This window comes from Poecile atricapillus, chromosome 2, assembly GCF_030490865.1.
Source record: "Poecile atricapillus isolate bPoeAtr1 chromosome 2, bPoeAtr1.hap1, whole genome shotgun sequence".
In the NCBI taxonomy this organism is placed as follows: Eukaryota; Metazoa; Chordata; class Aves; order Passeriformes; family Paridae; genus Poecile; species Poecile atricapillus.
The window spans coordinates 9,369,832-9,391,566 of NC_081250.1; the positions used below are offsets into that span (position 1 = coordinate 9,369,832).

Consider the following 21,735-nt stretch of genomic DNA (forward strand, 5'->3'; position numbering starts at 1 on the left):
CCCTTTCATCCAGGGTCACATTTGTGCCTCCTTCCCAAGATGTCAACCTGTAAATGGTGTTCTCCCGAGAGAACAAATTGCTCCCAGGTTCAGGGCAGCTGTCCTTACACACTGTTACCAAAACACCACACTTCTGGAGAAGGGCCTTTTCATGTTATTACTTTTCTCCAGGTAAAAGGGACAACAAGCTGATTCTAAGATGAGTATATTGATTTTCTGGTTTTTCTCTTGTGCTTTAAATAACAACTATTTTTCATAGACTCCTGAAGTAGCACTGCTCTCACTAACAATTTTTATTCTTTGGTTGATATGGAAGCTATCAGCTGAAATCACAAGACTGCTAATCATCCAATTTCATATATTAAAAATAGGATATTTAGTTACATCAGATAAAGACTATTTTCCTGTTTGTATCAACTAAAATAGAACACTATTTGTTCCACATTATCCCTGTTCCACATGGTGCCTAGTGTTTATTTGCATGCACAGTTTAAAATCATTAGGTTAATCTTCTTCCACATATTGAGAAGTTTTAATCAGTCTGTCTAATAGGTGGGAAAAAAGGTACTGACTGTTCTTTCCAAGATAAAGATGAGGTTACAATGCTATCTGGCCTAAATCAGGGTTTCTTCAATTCCTTTCTTTATGCTTACCTAGAAAGTTACATAATCATCAAAAAACATTACATAGCCAAATTCTTCTTTATATAAAAGCTGCCTGCTGTATGCTTGCATTGCCAGATTTCTTCTAACTGTTGCATTCCTAAACAATTTGTTTTAATATGTTTGGGATCTGCTGGAAACAGCAATAGCTTCTTAAGTGTACTGCACAAAAATACATAAAAATTTATTAAAGGACTATAACATTTAGAGGTGTCTGGAATTGTAATTATTATTGCTGGGTATGTCATATAGCATATATATTTCAATTTTCCTGGAAAATGTGCTGCTTCTCATAAAAATGTGAAATAGAAGAAATTTGGCTAAATAATATGGTGAAATACAACATTAAGCAATTGTCTTGGGTTTGGGAATTTCTGCTTGCTTTAAGTCAGAAATAAAATTAGTGCTCAAATATTTTTGTGTGGGAACTTTTTGATGCTATGTCCACATCAGGACGCCCTGTACTGCTGCTATACAAAAAATAAAAGTGTTTTGTTTCAGTAACACGTTTTCAGTGCCATGGATTTTAGAGCAGCTATTTGTTGATTTGCACCAACTGAAAACCATCCTACACATAAAATACACAGTTTCAAACATCTGTGCATGGAAATCTTTAGCAAAGTTAAATGGAAAAAGACTTTCCACTTGCACAGTCAAAAATGTATTGGGAGATTTCTTTGGCTTAAAAGAAAACCACTTTTCACCCCAACTACAAGGCAGTATGATCCTGGATTATCAGCTCTGTAGATGTGAAGAAACCAACTGCAGGAATTTGGTTATTTAATGGTGTCACACATGGAAATTATCAAAATTTAAATTTTTGTATATTCACTTGATCTTAAAATAATTTTGAATTTTTAAAGAGCTTTTAATATGTTAGCAAAGGACAATGTAAAAAAGGAGACTTATGTAGAAGAAATCAGGATTTGCACCAGAAGATTTTAAGAAACCTATCAATAGAAAAACAAATATTTTTGAGTATGTTACCAAGAAACAATTACAGGAAGAAGTTTTCCTAAAGTGTTTAAAATTCCACCATCCTGACTTCCACCAACCTCCCCAGATTTACATGCAAGATCTACGATGGCAGGTCTATCATCAACAATGTCTCAGTGATTCTGTTGATATTAGTGATGATTTTTCTCTCAAACTTTTAGCCACCTATGATAAATGTCACTTCATATAATATATCTTTTCTCTTTGAATCTAGAGGCAACCTAGGCAACTATTTTTGAATAAATGCCTAACATTTAGACAGCTGCAACCAATTTAGATGAATTCTGCCCTCACTACTAAAACACATTTAGATATATTACCAGAGGGCTCTTTAAAATATTCAACTTTAAAATCTCTATTAACCTCTAAACCACAACATAAATTACTTAAATAGAAGACTTATTTTTACCAGTCTCCATAGACCTGCTTACAGATGTCAGAAAAAAACCCTCCTAACAGAAAGACACGAGTTTCAATCTAAGCTTCAATTCTATTTCCATCGAACCTTTGGTATAACTGTGTTGTTCAGGTACTAAATATTGTATTCCACAATATTCTAATAGCTATTCTACACCAATAGTGGGGTTCTCTTTATTTTCATTTAATTGACTGTTTTCTATGAATGGGTGTAAATAAGAGGCATGAGAATGCAATGACATAAACTATAATTGCTTTAAAATAAAGACTATTAACTACATTATGTTACTGAACACTTTTTGTTTTCTTCCCCAGGTCTACAAAATTACTAAGTAGTTTAACAATTCCCAATATTTAAGCAGCTGGATTTATGGGTTTATGCCAGAATAGATAACATCACTTTATAAACTGAACAGAAGGAAGTTCTGCAGTTTTCTATTAAAACAGAAAGTGGTTTCAAAGACGAGAAATATTTCTCCCTAAAATTAGATACTTCACCGTTATTCTTAGAGGAGAGGAGTGTATGTTAAAATGAATTCCATCCTTACTAATCACAGCAAAGAATACCATAATTAGAAGTCCATGGAGAAGAGTTATAACCACAGGTACTTGTTCTTCAGGATTGAGACACATTTTCTGAATGGTAGCACTTCTCACTTGTTCTATTTCTCAACAGAAGAACGAGGTGGGAAAGAAATGCCATCTTGAAAACTCATTAATCGTTGTATCAGACATTTGGTACTGCAGGAGACAGTTCAGTTTCTGAATAATCTTTAAAACCATAATGACATCCTCTATTCAGCAACAGAAGGATTTGAGGAAAATAATTCAAATAGTTTTGACGATGCAGCAGGTGAAAGGAAATCAATCCACTACAGAGGGCTCAGGAGGTGAAAAAGGACAATATGAGCTAAGGAGGCTTCTGTAGAAGAAACCAGGATTTGCACCAAAATACTTAAGAGTCAAATCTTTATGTTTCACATTATAGACTGAAGAATTGTAATCCTACTTAAATCAGGGACATGGCAAGTGAAATCAGATCTACCTCACAGCCTCCTGGCTACATTGTTCAAATTTTCTGACACAGAAGCTGTCAATTCTCTTCAAAGATGAACTTCAAATTATTCACAGACACACTCTTTGTTACCATCTCAGAGTGCAAGATATCTAATGCATGGTCTACAAAAACCTAGATAAAGGGAAGGAAATAATCTGAAGACTTTAAACTTCTCTTTACTTCATCACAGCTGAATTATGTGACTGACCAATTAATATTTTCAAAACAACCATCACTGCTCACAGTTGTGGGGTAGAAAAAGGAACCAAGACACTCTGCCAGCATGGACATGTTGGTGCCTGAAGCAACAGCCTTCATCTTGCTGAGACTTCTCTCAAGACTTCCAAAGCTTACACCAAAAGTCAACAAGAAAAACATGGCTGGCTATAATGATTTTGCTTTTTGAAATTGAAGTTTCCTCCTTTTGATGACACAGAATTCCTATCTCCTGCACTGACAGTCAACATGAAAAACAAGGCGGATGCTATTAGCAAACCAGCACAAAAAAAAATTGTCAAATTTCATGGTGCCAAGAGAAGCAGCACATTGGAGGCAGAATAAGGCATAAATACTGTCTTCATCAGCTGGATCCAGGCTCATGAAGAACTTGGCCATTTAGTTATCCTGACTAAGAGCTATGACATCTTGGACCACTCCAAACCAATAAGACACCAGCAGCTGAAAACACTGCGCAGGGTAAGTTAACCCTAAGGGGTTTGAGGTGTATGTTTCATTCAAAAGTGCTAGAAGCTAAAGATGGTGTTTAGTATGTTCAGAGCTGCCAACTTCAACAAAACTATTCATGTTCAGTGTCAAAAAGTTCTACTGCCTTTTTTTTTTTTTTTTTTTTTGTTATGGATATTTCAGCTCAACTGTGATATGACCAAAGTTTGTAAATGCTAAATCTCAAAATCTGTAAGACCACAGATTTAATCATTTGCAGTCATTTAAAACTGCTGAGAAATTCTATATGGCTTTTTTTATCTCTTCCAATAAATTTGAGGCACTGTCTTTATTTAAATTAGCTTGTTATATTGCATAAGACAGTAAAATTTGAATAACAATATATTATTTTGCATTTTTGTGTTTCAGCAGAATTAATTTTGTGATATTTTATTTTCAGAATTAAATTGCTTGCAGAGAAATGATTTTTAGACAATAAGTTTGTATGATTCAACAACTTACTCTCTAAGTCATAATAATAGTGCCTTTCAGACCATGTGCAGAGTGAAAATGTGAATTTCACCAACAGGGCAACAGGAAAGTAAAAAAAAAACAAAAACAACAAAAAGCTAACCCCAAAACCATCCAAACCAATGGTTTAATTTAAAGTTACAGAAATTAAGAAAAAAAAAAAAAAACAAACTGAAAACTTTTCTTTGTGCTCCTACATACACATTAAATAAATCAAAATTTCTGACTTTCCTTACTGGTGTGTATCACAAGATATCTGAGGCACACAAGACCTGTTAATTCCCCAATATCTCGTTATGCATTGCCTTTCTTTGTGCTGTTTATCCCCGTCACTACCATGCCTACACCACACACACAGCCCTTTGCTTTTCAGTCTTCACCTAAACACCTAAAATGTTGCACTTCAATACAAGAAGAAATGTAAGCATGACTGTAACACTAAAAGGCATCTCAGCAGCGCTGAGTACCTGTGCCCAAAACCTCTCTCCTACATCTCTTCTTCATGTGTATGATCATTGCAGGCACCTGATGCCAAAGTTTGTTTGGAAACTTCAGAAGTTTCCACTTTTCTAACTATTGTTAGAAGTTATTGTCCTTGCCTAAAAGGATTCTGGACTACATATAAAGCAATTTCTTTCCTCATTTCTATACCAAATATATTGAAATTTTATATAGAGTTATCTTACTGATAATTGCTCTCTGCTAGGTTTCTCTTGATTTTTAACTGAAGAAAAAAGAAATACACATTTGTTTGTCTAAATGATGTCGTGCCAACTGTAATTACTCCTAGAGCAGGTCACCTACGTCTTGAGCAAGCTTATTTCTTCAAAACATTGAGATGAAATTACACTGCACCACTGAACCTGACTTATTAAGCAGAAATAAGCCAGAGGACAGCTACTTGAGGAAAGATGTATTCTATCATTTGAATGTCAAAGTGTGTGAAGCTGACAAAATCTTGGGTGTCCAGCTCTAGAACAAATAAAGGCATTGTTAATGTGAGAAAGCAAGCTATTCACAATTTTAAATTACTCTGTTGTCAGCTTCCCCATATAATTATGTAGCCTTAGAAACTGAAAAAAAAAACCCAACCAAAAGTAATCAAAACATTTACTCAGAATTGGAAGCGCAAATTGCTGGAGAAAAACAGTTTCATCAGCAAGAATGTCTCTAAAGGATTTTAGAGAGCTTTTTTTGCTTCAAAATATTTTGCTTCAGGTCGTGTGTGCACCAAGAAGAATGAACCTCAAACTCCAAGACAACAGAGGAGACCGTTTTTATTATCATACTTCTTTATCTCTGGTTTTTACTGGATATTTTAAGTCATTCACCTCCTTGAATAATTGTTAAATGGTCCCATGTCTTCTCTAACCTGAACATTTTTCAAACTCCACAGAGGAGGATGGAAAACTTTATATATAGTTCCCTATATTTAAACCTTAAATAGTGCAAGGAAAATATGAAGTGTATCCATTTTGGTTATAAAAATATATGCTACATGAATAAGACTGAACTGCTTCACAGAAACTGTTCCTGTGGCTATCAGTGAGACTTGCACATACATAACACCTGCACAAATAGATTCCTTTTTGCAAATCTGAATAATTTACATTCCTATAGTTATTATGGCATCTGATTAGCTCAATTTCCAAATGCTTTTCATTTCTAAGGATGTGACAGATTGTGAAATTCTTCTGTCCATTTGGTCTATCCATTTTCTGTAAACAAGGTCTGCTTTCTGAGCTCCTGGAGGAATGTCAAGTTACCTAATAGCAGTACAGCATGGAATTATGCATTTACCTGTGCCTACCTTGGAAGTATGCATTGATTTATTCTCCTTTGGTTTCCCTTGGTTAATTAAGTACTTGGAATACTTTTCTTCAAGACACGGTTGACTTTAAAAATTTATAATTACAACTAGAGCCTGAAAAAACTTCTTATGTAAGTATATATTGCTGTTGATTTTTTAAGAGAATTTATTTTTGGCTTAGAGATCTGGATGTAAGAAGTTTGCTTAAAATAAATGAACTGATTAGTACACGGACAAGCACTGAAACTTCATGAGTTAGAAAGGAAAAATAAGATACTTTTAAAATTTAAAATATTTGATGGATGGATAGAATTGTGAGATCTTTTTCTTTCTTTTTTTTTTTTCTTTTTTTTTTTTTTTAAGGACAAACACAAGGTTATTCACAACAATACTATGGCCACACTGAAATACCAAGAGAAGTTAATGTAAAACTCCTATAAACCTCTTTCTGCAGCCATCAAAACCTGAAACTTTTAATTCAGTAAGCAAACAAGTTAGAAAATGCCTAGGATATTAATGTACTAAAGAGCAGATAAAATTACTGTATAAAATATGAATTTAGATTGGTGAATCTGCAGAAATTCATTGAATCATAGAACATTATGGTTGGAAAAGACCTCCAAGACCATGAAGTCCAACCTTAACCAAATACCACCTTGCCCACTGAACCATATCCCAAAGTGCCATGTCTGTTTGGTTTTGAATACTTTCAGGGATGGTGACTCCAATACTTCCCTGGACACTCTGTTCCAGGGCTTAACCACCCCTTTTTTCCACATTTTTCCTAATATCAAACCCAAACCTCCTCTGGCACAGCTTGAGGCCATTTCCCCTTTTACTGTCATTTGTCTTAGAGAAGAGACTGACCCTCACCTGACTGCTCCCTCCTTTCAGGTCATTGTAGGGAGTGACAAAACCTCCCCTAAGGCTCCTTTTTTCCAGGGGTAGCACCTGCAGCCCTCCCAGCCACTCCTCACACGGTTTATGTTCCAGATCCTTCACCACTTGGTTGCCCTTTCTCTGGGGTGGCATTATTTTATCCCCAGAACCTCCCTACTTTGTCAGCAGCATTCAAGTTAAAGTTGAAAACAACTACTTTGATTCCAGCAGTAAAAAAAAACCCAGAATGTTTAATCTTGAGTTTTGCTGAAATAAACAAGTCACAGCCTTTTTACTTTTCAGAGTAGCTTGTTAGGAACAGGCCAAGACACATCAGGAATTTCCTCGACTTGACAATGTTTCCACAGTCTCGCTAAATTTCAGTGGATGCCAATTCCATTAATTTCCTTACATGTAAATTTTTGAACACATGCAAGCCACATTATGCACAACTGTAAAAAATATAAACTGCATTCAGATTTTTTTAAACCCGCCTTTTGCCAGTTTCATCTCTTCTTGCATTGCAAAACCAATTATACAGTCCTGTCCACATTCACTGTGCAACTCTAGAGCTGACAGACATTTCTTATAACATATATTTTTATTTTTTTTTCCAAAATAAAGTTTCCTTTCTTACTGCATCACTTGTTATATGCAAGATGTTCCATACTTACAGTCATGCCTTCTGCTTTTCCCTGAATCTTTCCATTTCAGCCCGAATTTCAAATCTCTGAGATATGAAAAGCGGTACTATATGTGGTATTTAAATACAGACAAAGGACATATTTATGAAAGAACAAATGATATTATTCTATTTTCTATTCCTTTCCAAATAATTCTTAAAACCACTTTCCTCGTTCAACAGGTAATGGAGACAGAACTGTCATTTTCATCAAATTACTTATTACTATACTAACTACATTACTACGTAGACCTTGTATTCAAAGCTATTTTTTCTCCACATGAAATTTTTTACAGTAATTTACAGTGAAATTCATCTGCCATTTTGAGTCAATTCACTGAGCTTTATACATTTCTAAAATCAACTTTCACCTTAATACTGTGAATAATTCAGTATTAGCAGGATTTCTTACCTTCCTGCTCACTCTTTTCTAATTCACTTATAGCTATGTTGAATATTACAGTCCCAGCAGAGATCCTTCCACCTTTTATTTTCACTATCTTAGCCTTTCAGAAAACTAATACTTTATTCCTAATCTCTGTTTCTTGCCTCCTAACCAATTAGCTATTCACCATTTTTCTGTTCCATATTCCACATTCTGAGAAACTATTTGTTTCCTTCAAAACTTCTGGGAAGACCTTGTCAAAAGCCTCTGGCAATTCAGGCAGGCTCTACCAACATCATCATATTTGTTGATCCTTTCAGAGAGATTCAACATGTTTACAAGACAGGGGAAGTCATTGTTATAAAAGCCATTTTAATTTTTCCCAGGAAAAGAATCATACCCATTCATGAGTCACAAAATTCAGTATTTATTGTAATTTTTGAGTTCTGACAGTACACATCTAGGGCTTTTTGACATGATAAACCCTTGCTACTCTTTAATCACCAGTTAACAAGACCCTTCTCCAATGCAAAGGGTTCTGCAAAGGAAAGTTCTGGCATAGGAGCCACCCCAGTTCTTTCTGTCACTAAATTCATCCATGGTGAAAGCAAAAGGAGAACTTAATGAACACTGGGGACCCCAATCCCTATTTACATGAACTTTTCTTGTTTCTGTTTTCAAGTAATATTGCAACATGTTCATTTCTGATTTTTAAAGCCTATCAATTGAGGAATTTGGAGGCAAATCAGTTATCAATTCAGATACCTTGCAGAAATTATTTCTTGCAGTCAACAACTCCGTAACACAGGTAATAGCCAAGCTAAAAAGGAGTCATTAGAACAGTGGTACTTATCCAAAAGCAGCTTAATTCTAGAAATACAACCTTTACTTCCAAGACCAACTTGTTATTGAAACTGTTTAAATAGCACACTGACAAAGGCATATTTCTACTATTTTTTTGCTCCAGAAATTAAGGCTAAGGTGTAATAACATTTTTGTTTCCTGAAAAAAACTATCAGAAAAGGGAAAGTATTACATCCTCTTTTACAAATGACTAATGTGGTTTTTTAAGTTTTTGACAACACTTAAGAGTTTTTCACCATGCTGGAACTTGACTATAAGCCTCTATTTAATTTTCTTGACAAACAAGGAAATCTCAAACAGTTTTAATGGACTCAAAGACGTTAAACTTCAGTTTATCATGTGCCACTCACCTCTGAACTGTCTCTCCCTTTAAATGTCTTCCTCTGGGGAAACAGGATGTGTCTGTGCTGTCTGCAGTGGCACTGACTGCTAAACAAACGTGGGTGGTCAAAGTTTGGGAAAGGAGGACAGGGACTTACCTGCTTCTTTGGCAACATCTGCAGTTGAAATATTTTGGAGGTTTGAGTGCACTCGGAAGGTCACAGCTGGTCCCAGCACGCTGAAAGAGATTATTAAAAAAATGTAAGATTCATAATCAAGAGACATGGCATAATATTCCTTATCAAAATAGGCTTTTAAAGAGAACCTATTAAGACACCATTTAGCCCTCTTCCTTTTGCTTCATTAGCTACATTTGCATACATTTTTATACCTCTTGTGGTTTCCTGTGTGTATTTTGTGCCCGTCTGAAAGAATTTCAATGACATTAACTAAACTTCAGAACACTCCTGTAAATAATATTCTTATTATGAAGATGGCAAAATGGAGACACTGAAATTGCTATTCACTCAAGTACAGCATAGATCATCACTGGAATTCAGAATCCAAAGAAGATTACATGTATTTTCACATTTTATATTCCTAGTATCAACACAACTTTAGTTCCTCTTGTCACAACTGCAAATCTGAGGGACAATAGAGAAACTCAAAATATTTATCTTAATCATATTCTGCAAGAATATGTGTGGAGAAGACATTCTGGACATATCTGATCCAATAGGTGGTTTTGACCAGAAAAATACCACAAAGTATTTATAATTTAACAACAGAGGTGATCACCTCTTGGAACAATTTCTGAGGGGAAATTATTTGACTCCGTGGAGACCTTCCTGCGTGTAGCCTGATGGTCCTTTATGGAACTAAAATCTATAAGACATTTACAGAGGAAAGTACTGATTAGCCAGATGTAGAGTGGCATTGTACTCAGAGAGTCACCAAAAAAAATCATTGTACAATTTTAAGGCAAAATAAATCTGTAATGGTAATGTTGCATTAATTGTCCATCCATCCCAATAAACACCTTACATGTACATCTGATGAAAGGAAAGAAGAAATTTCAGGCATGATGTCCTTCAAACTATGCTTAAATACTTATTTAAAATCATGTAAGAAAAATACACATAAAAATACAGTGAATGTATTTTTGAAGAAAAATTTCTGGGGAACAGGAGACTATATAAATTATAATGCAAGAATTTACAGAAAAGAAGAGTGAAGGGTCTCAAGAAAAACAAAAATTTGCACTATTTTATAAAAGTTTACTTACATAATATGTATTATGCAAGTTCCTAGAGTTGTTTTAACTCATAATGTCAGTGAAAAGAATTACATTTATACTGTGATGAGCAACCCTGCTCAAAAGGTGAAGTGCATGGGCTGGAACTGTACATGTAACAGCTTTTGACATCCTATGGCTGTGGCTTAGGAGAGAATAAAATCAGAAGAACTGCTGTATAAAAGAAATAACTTGAAAAATATTTTCTTGCAGGGCTTGAAACGAAGTATTTAGTTATTCTTTTATTAAAATGTTCACCTCTTATAATCATAGAATGGAGAGCACTTAATGAAGTGTGCTTAATTGCATCACATATATCCTAGACAGAAATGCCTTTAAACTTTTTCCATTTCAGGCAGAAAAAACCTTTTCTTAACTATAAGACTTTGCTTTGAGGTCACAAAGGGAATCAGAGTAAGAATAAGGATAAGGAATATCCTTTCATCTTTTACTAGCAAAGCATGCACTGCACACATTTTATTCTGGAGTTAACAGGGACTGCCATTAATCAATCATTTTTCTCAAAGTACTCTTAGGAGGAGGGGAGAAAAAGAATACAGATTTTACTGTTAAAGGACACGCTAAAAGCCTGGTCACTGATGGTCAAGAAACACTTTAAATAATGCCAGGCAATTATAAAACATTTTTCAATACCATATTAATGTTATAGATTAAAATAATCAATGAGTGCAAAGTACTTTTTATTTGAGATAACTGTTTTACAAAAACCCAGACTATTCTGCCACTTAACCCTGAGATAATCAACCATAAAATGCACCTGAATCAGGATACCAAACACTAACTAATCTTGCACTGTCCTTCTTTCTGTGTTGCAAACATAAGAGAAATGCTGATTCCTCTTCAGCTGCTCAGATATTTACAGTGCCATTAGCAGTCTGCTTTAAATAATAGCAGCACCACCCCAGTACACAGCTCATGCATGACCAAGATAGCAGGGAAAAAAACCCTAATTTCAGATATTCCCCCCAAATCTTTACGCATAGCCCATTATAGCTGAGAACGTAGGACCAACACAAAATTTCAGCTCCAATGTAATTGCACTTCAGCTCTATCCACAAAGACAGAAAGTTTCCTGCCCTCCTTCCCTTACCTGAATATTTTACTTTTATCTCTCAGCTGCTCCCCACTTCCTCACACTTCTGTCTTGCTCCATTCCCTGCAGCCCTGCACTTCCTGGCATCAATAAAATCATATAGATTAAAACTGGATCATTTCAGTGACCCAGCCCAGGCAGCGAGAGACAGGGATTTCCAAGGAGTGAAACCTGTCAGTAACCATCCCACTATTCTCTACTGACTCCACCTGGAGAACCCAGGAACACGAGAAGATCCAAGTCATGCCCACATCAGTGTTGCCACAACTACTGTCATTTCTCCTCACTGCTCAGGGTAAACAAGAACAAAAAACAAGACGAGGAAAAAAATTCCTTATGCAAGTGGGATGATACTGAGTTAAGACCATCCTCTTGCAGGAACAAATAAATCTCAGAATCATTTAAAACACCCACTCATATGTTGCTCTGTGGGACATTGTATTCCTCTACTGTAGCAATTGAATTCTTGTATGTAAGAAATCACCTGAGCACCACATCAGCATGGATTCACTAGGAATACTTGCAAAATACAGAAAATAAAACAGCTTTTGTCATAACTTTTTGCACATTGGCATTCTGTTTATTTAAAAGCAAACAAAAGACCTTGAGATTACTTGGTCAAAATTGCATTTCTACTTGATGTTTTGGGAGCTGACTGCTTCAGGAGCTCATAAAATGAGATTTTTCTCATGGGGGGCTTCTGGCAAAAGCACTCAATAAATAAACATTTCAATAACAAAAGATGCCCTTTAGGGAATTCCTCACTGTTCATTATGTCTTGGATGAGAACATTTAAACAATACCATTAATTATTTGACTGCAAAATATTTTTAAAAGACTTTTTAACAAGAGGTTGACCAGCCTGAAAAAAGGTTCCAAGATGTATAAAATGCACCCCTGATAGGAACTTTAAGTTGAGTAGATGAGACTTTCCTGTGTCAGACCCTCCGAAACCTGCCTAACACTTATTGCAATGTCTTCAAACTGCTCTAAATACAGAGGCTCAGCGAAGTGCACACATTTATTTATAAGCTGCTGAACTGCAAGCAAACCATTCCCACAGACGAGAGAGGTGCTGGAGGAGCAGAGGCATCACTGCTGCCTGGTACCTTACCCCAGGCATCACTCACCAGCTGGGCAGGAGAAAAGAGTCACAAGGAAACCACATTGTCCAGGCTGAAACCTCACCCACATCTGACATCTGCTGCAGCTGAGGTTAAAAATGTTAGATGGCTTTTTTTGTCTATCCCTACCCTGAGCTGCGTGCTACTACAGTTACCCCCATGTAAAAATGTAGTAATTTTTTTTCTGACACAAAGGAACTTATACTCACTTAAGTAAGTGAAGATTGTGAATTTTAGAAGGACTCTGGACTATACAATGTAATTGCACTTACCACTTTTTTCTTATACTTCTTTATAATTTTTTTTGAATAAAGGTAAGCAGTTCTAGCTTCAAGGCTAATAAATAGTGACTTACCCCCACACAAAATGTAATGTCTGTTGCAATGACCTGCTAAATTTATTATTCAAACTTTACCAATTAATTTCCCCCCCACTGGCTGTCACAACTTTTGCCTTATTATTTTTTTTTTACTTACAACAATGTTGCCTTCAGTCATAATAAGGGGTTATTTTACAAAGACATTCAAAGCATATTGCAAATTGTCACCCTTATGTGCTGTTGTCTTTTATTCTGTTTACTAGAGATGAAATAATTACAGTGTTTATACCAAAATGACTTGAAGGTTGATTGCTGATTTAATAATATCCCCTCCCCTTGGGTTTATATTTCCCATCTGAAGGTGGGAGGGTGCACAATACACACAGAAAAAAAGAATATTCTTTGTGTAAAATACAAGTATTTCCTTTTGTTAATTGTTTTACGACTAACAGCATTCTTATATTTTCCCTGTCAACAAATGAATGATCTGAATAAACAGAGCTGGAGCGTGATCAATATGGCAAGGTCCATATCACTTTCAAGCCGTAGGTTATAATTATATTTATGAATGACAGGATTTAAATCTCCATAAATTATGTACCAAGCTTTTCATGCCTGCTCCTCTCCCTCGTGTGCGTGTACTTCAGCATTACAGTATCACACCGCATGTTCTCTGAGAGATGCAGTCACAGTCTATCATACCCCCTAGTGGAAAAGGATTTGAGAAACAAGTGCCAACACGGGTCTGTGTACTCCTGAAGATGAGACATAGAGCTGATGCCAGATGGAAACGATCTGAGGTGGCATCTCATTTTTAAGATACAGGCAGAGTGCAATTTCTCAAGACTGGGGGAAGATGAGGAGATTAGAATTGGCTATTTCCAACATGAAACATTCTCTTAATGACCCTATTTTATAAAACAGGGCTTGCCTTAATAAAGCTTAGATTTGAAATTAAAGTCACTACTTGTCTATATGTTCATTTCAAAATCCTTTAATCTCTGGAGGTTAAGAAAAGCAATTAGCAACGCTCCAGAGGACTGTGCAAAGCAAATTTTATAGCAGTGAAGGTAATTGTCTCAGGAAACGTTTGGTGGCCTTGAACTAATGACTTGCAATGTGTACACATTTCTATGCTTTCTGTGTTTAGGAATTTGAAGCTTATGTCCATTGTTTATACTGCACTGAAGCCTCCTTTTCACATTCTCAATTCTGGAAAAAACAAGATGCTCTTGCTGCTGTAACTGTTTTATATATTATATTTAGAGGTATATAAACATATTTATGTCAAATCAAATCAATGGGGAAAAACACATAATTAGCAGAGGCATTTTTATACTACAGTATGTTTCTACAGCATGATTTACAGAGAAAAGCAAAGGCAAAAAATTGTAGCTGGACACTGACACATAATACATTAATGGATTAAGAAGTGTACACTGGCTAGTTTGTTCTCCTTCTGACACTCAGAGTACCTGTAAATCAGTTTACTACTTGATTCAAGTTTGACCAACATTTTTGACCAGAACTGCTGACCAGAATTTATTTTGTGAATCATTGCATCTTACTGTATTTACATTACACAAGCAGGTACCTGACTGAGATTCGAAGATTCAGGAAAGCTTGAAAAGGATGTGCTGTGCTGACCCACTACAAAATAACATCCCTGAACTGTTGAGTAGAGAATTATTGATCATCCCTCAGACTTAATACTAAAAAGGCACGCATCCCTCACTTTTTAATATCTTTACTGTTCAATGATTTTCTTCACTTTGCACCTGGACTGCAGAAATATCAATGTGAAGCTGTATGTATTCTCACATTCCTATTGACAGGTATGTATGCACAGCCAGTGATCAATTAAAAAAAAATCTTTTTCTTTTTTAGCAAAATGAGTTTTTCGAGCCCTTCTCAGGAAACTCTCAACATGCTCCCTAAAGTGCAGAATGATGCAGTGTTCCAGAAAACCCTGCAATACAGCAAGTAATATATTATCTATTAATATTTATATCCTTCATATACCCTAAGCATGAACAGTTTACACCATTCTCTGAAGTGTTCCTACACTAAACCCAGCATGGAGAGAGAAAGTTAAGGACTTGTTGTACTGGCATTACACCTGGTGACACCTGGTTACACAGACAGTGACCAGGTGCTAAAGATGGAAAAGCAAAATCCTTGCTAAGGGAGACACTAATTGCAGTGCCCACCAGGTAGTGGCTGAGTTCCTATCACTGCTTGCATTTCATTAGAGGGGTTTTCACCAGGCAGCTGGGAGGTATAACAGGTAGACCACAAAGATTAGAAAGACTGACAGTTTCAGAGCAATCACATCTTGCAAATGTAGCTACATAGAAACAAAACTTTGGTCTGGATTTGATGGTTGCAGCCCAGATTCACTTCTGCTAGTTACATTCTTCATAAACCAGGCAAGACCTTGTGGTGCCCTCTTCTCTCCCCTGTCACAATAAGCGCTGAGGAGTGACTGCACAGAGCAGCATTTCAGGGGCACAGAAGAGGCTGCAAGGTGTTCAAATAATGACACACTACCATCATTAGAATGGTTTCCAGACTGAAGTCACAGAAAAGGGATGACTGGCCCAGAAAGGGATACTTTCCAATAACAGCAGTCCATGGCTGGTGGGTCTCTGATACCGATACTAAAAGATGGAGCTTTAATTATTTTACATTAATCATTAATTTTGTATTAATCATTTAATCTATATGCATCAAAATTGCGCTAAGTACACTGATCCTAATTTACATTGCAAAAGATGATGAAAGAGTATTTTAAAGATTTTACAACTTACTTCATCTGAGGTGAAGATTATTTTGCTAAGCCTACAATTTAAATGATTTTAAAAAGAGACAACGCTTAATTTAGAGATTGATGCTACACTCAGTTTGCCCTATTTTTATTCTTCACAAAATGCAACTTTTGATGATTACTCAATATCTATGAATAATTTGCAGAGTTTTAAAATAATTTTTCTATTAATCTGTCACAAGCCATGAAACTTGACATTTTCACCACACTGAGTACATGAAAGTTGCCAGCTTTGCCTGCCATGCAAATAAGGTTCTTAATTACAGTATTTAAAAGAACAAACCATACAAGCGCTATAATTTCTTATGGTAAAAAAAAGGGTTTGGACCCTGTGAGGGGGGGACAAATGGTCTCAAAAAGCTTCTTAAATGTACAGTGATTTTTCTTCCACTCCCCAAGGATTAAGCTAAAGGATAAAATTTATGTCATTAAAAAAAGAAAAAAAAAAAGCATTCTATTAATATTTCCATTCTCCTTCTTCATACTTTTATATCTACAAAGAGCAGACATTTTTAATTTTCACCCAGTAAGCCTTCAATGTGTTTTACTGGCTTCAGCCCTCCTCACCCACTACACACCTGTGTTGTTAATGGAAATGGTATAAAATTTGTCTGCTGGGATGACAGTCACCTTTTGCTCTGCTTGCACAAGTGACTTTTAATCCTTAACGAGGAGCATGACTCACATGTTAGGGTTGTTACAGAGGTACAGGTTCGGAAAGCTCAGAGCTTTGGTAGGATCCATGCAGGACACAAGTTTCTTGCATCAGTATTAGGCAGCACAACCAAAGACAAAAGAACCCCAAACTTTGCTGCAGTCTTAGCTCAAAAGGCTACCAAATTCTGAGTGCTGCAAGTACAGCTTTCCTGCTTGTCCTCAGAAGGACCTGTTGGCTTCTCCTTTAGCTCTGAGAACACCGATAAGATTTGTTCTTGAGGCTCCCCTGCCAGCTCTGAGGTCGAGATATTTCCTTGGCAAAGGAGGCACTGCAAGTGGAATTTACTGGTCTTTTTCAGTTGTACCTACCTATATTTGCTCTGTCTTTATGGCTCTTAAGGAATACAAACCCTTCCACAGGCAAGTTATCATTCAACTTATTGGCCTGTTTATGCAGTATTTACTGGCTAGGCAGTAACGAAAATGCTAAAGAATTGTTTATCTTTTTTGGCTGGGTCAGCAGGCATGTAATACTCATAAAATCCAAGCATCCAAGTCACAAAATGAGAGAAGAAAATGTGTGTTTGTACTTCTAGGAGAATCAGGTAGCCAAGGGCAGAAGGATCAAGACAGACATACACATAAAATAATTTTTATATTTCTTCTAAGAGGTTATTCTTTTAAACAAATCCCTAGATGAAAACTTTATTTTTTTTTTTCATTTCTAATATTAGTAATTCTATTTGTGGATGAAGTTTTAGTTCAAGAGTGAGAATCACAGTTCTCTGTTTCTATTCTCATATCTGTCATCAAGTCCTGCATCATTTTAGGGAAAATGAAGCAAACTGCCTTGGGTTTCAATCGACCCATCTGTAGAATGGAAATTATTACCTGCAAATAATATGTAAAGTGTTAAACAAATTAAATACAATGGCACACACTCAATGACTTCCTTGAAAGAAAGGAGTATAACCTACCTACCCTATAATGTTCTGAACTTTGGCTTTATTAAAAAAGGAATATGATGGCATTCTCAGTCACACAGAGAGATAAGTAGTAGAGAAATATGAAGTTAAAAAAAGATAGACTTCAGGAGTTCACATATCTGTAAAAACCTTCTCTTGAGAAAGGACCCAGAAGTTCATGGAAATGTATCAATAATAGTGGATTCATTCTGCTTTTGATTATGAAGGTGCAAATCCTCTGTTTTAATGAGATGAAATGTTGTAATGGAAAGCCAAGCACCATATATATTATTTGCAAAAATCTCCTTAGATTTTATGGTTTTTCTCTTTTGTAACTTAGAATTCATAAAATGCTGCAGGCCAAAATCCTTCCTGTTATTTTAATGATTTTTATGTTTTTTCAAGCAGGAAAGTTACAGTGGAAAAGGCAAAATTATCTTGGTTATATGCACATTCATTTAAGAAAAGAACACAAAATGTATTGTACCTCAGGGGGAAAAGCCAAAAGACTAATGTAATGCTAAAGTTGTGGAATCACTCATTTTTAAGTAAGGAAATGCATAGTTTAAATTTTTACCATTTTTTTTTTCCTTATCATCATTCTTCTAAAAAGTGATGAATCTTTATATTATAAATTAGTTGTCAAATGAGACAATATGTACCAGAAAACACAATGTAAATTCTTATAAATGCCTGCATGCAATGAGTTACAGCAATACATTTTTCACATAATTTGTTTCCCAGACTCATTAAATCTGTGGGAAAAGTCAAGTTTGAATCAAAGCAGTTCCATTATTTCTGAGTTATGTTTTTATAACACTTTAAACATTATTATGTCAAATAACCACAGTTATTTGTTTGCTGTTTAAAGTCAGAGAGCAGATGACAAATACTGCTCAACTTTCTTGAAAGGTCTATCTTTTTATTGAGACTAAGCATGGTACAGTTCAAATTGAAATACAAATCTTGCTTAATTTCTAGACAACAAATAGGGTGGAAATTAAAAAAACAAAATCTACTTCTAGTTAATATTACAGCATCTTAAAGAGAGCAGGATGAGTTATAGAACATTCCTTTCAGTAAATTTAAATTACATAGCAGAATCCAGAATCTGCAAATCTGGGAAAAAAACTTTGCAAGAATATAAATCCATACATGTTCAACATACAACACAAGAAAAGATTAATCACACCAAACCAAGGAATCAATGGAATCATGGAGAATCTGCACAATGGAGGGAACTTTTTAAATACAAACCTAACAGGACCCTGTGCTACCTGTCATACCACTGCTCAGTGGTTAAATAATCCTCCCTCACACTATGCTGCCTCTCGATAATTTCTCGAGTTGTTTACATTTAGAGCATACATACTCCACATGTCATAACCCATCAGCACAAAGGAGTGAAAATGCCAAGTACTGTTCCAGTGCTTAGGTTCTGGATGACTGAGTATGATTAACTGGTCAATTGACTTTTTCAGGTGTTATAAAAATAACATGGCAAACAATGAACAAAAGCTACAGCGCGTGATTAGGACACTACAGCCAATGCACGTTTGTAATAGGTGAGGCTGGGAGATCCGCTCACCACTCTGCCTGCCCAACACTTCCAATTTCAAAGTGTTTTAAGCTTCTCCAAACTTTTACCACTTGGTTTGATTTTCAGATATCCTCCTCAGTTCAAGTTCTTTTCACTGGGATGGTTGGCTGGCTTTTCAAATTGTATTTATTCCAGCCCAACAGTTCCAGCTCTTCCTAAGAGCAGGGATAATGACAGGCAGGGTTTGGTTTGGTTGTGTGAGGCCTGTTCTTTGAAAAGGAAGAGCAAAATGTCTCTAACTCCAGTACTTGCAAACAAGAGATTTGAAGTACAAAAAGAATGTGCTTGTAACTGTCCTCATGATAAGCCTTCCAAATTCAAGCTTTTGTTAAAATCACTGTTTACACAAAACTATTAAAAAATCATGATTAATGGTATGGCAATACTACTGTATAACAGGAAAAATCAATTTTACTTCAAATACAGAAATGCAGCCTGTCTTTTAAAAGTTTTTTTTTTCAGTAGGATCCTTAAAATCCAAAGATGAATGATGGTCAAATAGTAGAGAAGACCAATATTTTCAATGTTTTGGGGCCTTAATTTCAATTTTACCAGACTTCAGCAAGTAAGTAGCAAATGAAGTCTAGAATAACAAAGATTTAAAGCCCTACTGTTAACTTTAAATTGTGATGGAATCTATCACAGTTCATTTGAGGAAAAATAATTTCAGGAATTAATTTATTTAAAGGCCAAATACCAATGTCTGAATGGAGAGCTGACTTCTGGGACTACTGAATGCTCAGGAAATTAAATGCTCAGCAGACTGAAGCCAATGGGATCTCTGTCTCAGTCAGGAAAGTTCATTTCAGAAAAGGCTGAGTAAGTATCCACTGAGACACTGGACACCTCATAGTGGTAAATGCTTTGACACTAATCTTTTCATGCATTACTCCAGCTCTGGATGGTCCTAACAAAATCCCATATCTCATATGAGTTAAATACATCAATTCATGTTTGCCAAGCATTTTGATAGTGTAGTGAAGAGCACTATAGGAAAAAAACCCACAAACTAAAACAGAAGGAAATGGGGTTTCTGACCTCAAAGCAGAATTTGAATAAAGTGCAATAAATAAAACCTGAAGTCACACATTGAACAATGAAAATAAAATGGAAAATTGAAGAGCTACTCATTAACTGAGGATTTCTTTTCTGCTCATGAAATAAAACAATTGGCTGTAGAAAAATACATAGATGTGATTCAATATTTGAGAAGTCTATCATAATTAGTGTTACTCAAAAGATTGGTCACCGGAACAAAACAAAATAAAAAAATGGATGGAGTTCAGCCCCAAGTCAATGTTTTGTTTATCTTTATCACCTAAATAAAAGCATTTTCCTTATAAGTCAAGCTTAGTTAAATTTTGAATTATTACTTTGAATTTATATATTTTCTTTTTCCAAATGTCAAATCACATATCTGTGTCTGCTAGAAAATTTGAAAGGTATTTCAGCTGAAGTCTTCATATGGTTTCCTTGTATACCTTCAGTTAACCCAAATTTTTCATTTTTCATATGATAAACTATTTAAGTAAACACTGAATTCACCTGTAGTTCCAGTGTGGTAGGGAGCACTGTGAGGGTGAAAGCTGAACAACCAGCCTGAATCCTGAATTTTGGAGATTTAGACTCTGAAAGATGTGGGATTTGGTCTTTTAACTTAGCTCTGGATGCACAATATAGATGCATAAATTCATGGTAGGGGAATAATGGTTAAATTAAATGTCTTTGCAATCCAGGACATTATATTAGATAATCAGAATCAACCTTTTCAACTTAAAAAAATCTATTTATATTAGCATTTCAAATTTAGCCTAAGTGTCCTGTTCACTCTCAACATTATATATATAGATTATATGGTCATACAGTGAATTATTACACTTCAAAACAACAGCAGCAGATTGAGATTAATGTAATTTTAAGGAATGAATATAGAGTGCTCTGCTAGAGGTTTTCTGCTGAAAAATTATACATGAAAATGGAAATGCTGGTCAAGTTAGCACATCTCCTGAAAGTTCAGTTCTTTGAGTAGTGAGCTTTGGTATATTAGACGGCAAAAATGAGGAAACTGCCATTAAGATAAATGAGTGGAGGAAGCTAAAGCAGAACAAAATGGGGAAAAAAGAGACACCTAGAGCAAATGATCCTCAGTGGCAATTGGGAAAATCATATCAGTCTAGAGAGAATGTAATACTCAGCTGAAAATCTCACTCTTAACTGGAGGCTGAGAATGGTATAAGACCTGAAATACTATCAAATCAGAATAAGCTGTTTTCTTTCCATACAAAGGTGTTTACCTAAGGTCAGAGCTGAAACTTCCCCTTTACTATGTTGGCATACCCCAAATGTGAGAACATTAAATACAAATTCAAAAATTTGTATTCTCATCAGAAACCAGTTTGTGCTCTAATCAATGACTTTGACTATTAATTATGTGTCCGTTCCATGTCTTTCAAAGTTGAGCTTAGAGATTTTGGTATTTTTATTTTATTATATTTGGATGTTTCTTTATGAAGTCCCATGTTGTGAATAACTCAATTACATGAAGAAGGCCAATGCTGGAGATTGCAA

General features: G+C 35.5%; 1 protein-coding gene across 1 annotated transcript in view; it reads right to left on the bottom strand.

Annotated features, from left to right (window-relative positions):
• Window positions 1–21,735, bottom strand: part of PTPRN2 (protein tyrosine phosphatase receptor type N2) — a 635,317-nt gene that overhangs the window by 340,780 nt on the left and 272,802 nt on the right. The window contains exon 11 of the mRNA XM_058833496.1: window positions 9,426–9,505. Within this exon, the coding sequence (XP_058689479.1) occupies window positions 9,426–9,505 (80 nt within the window). The remainder of the gene's footprint in view (window positions 1–9,425; window positions 9,506–21,735) is intronic.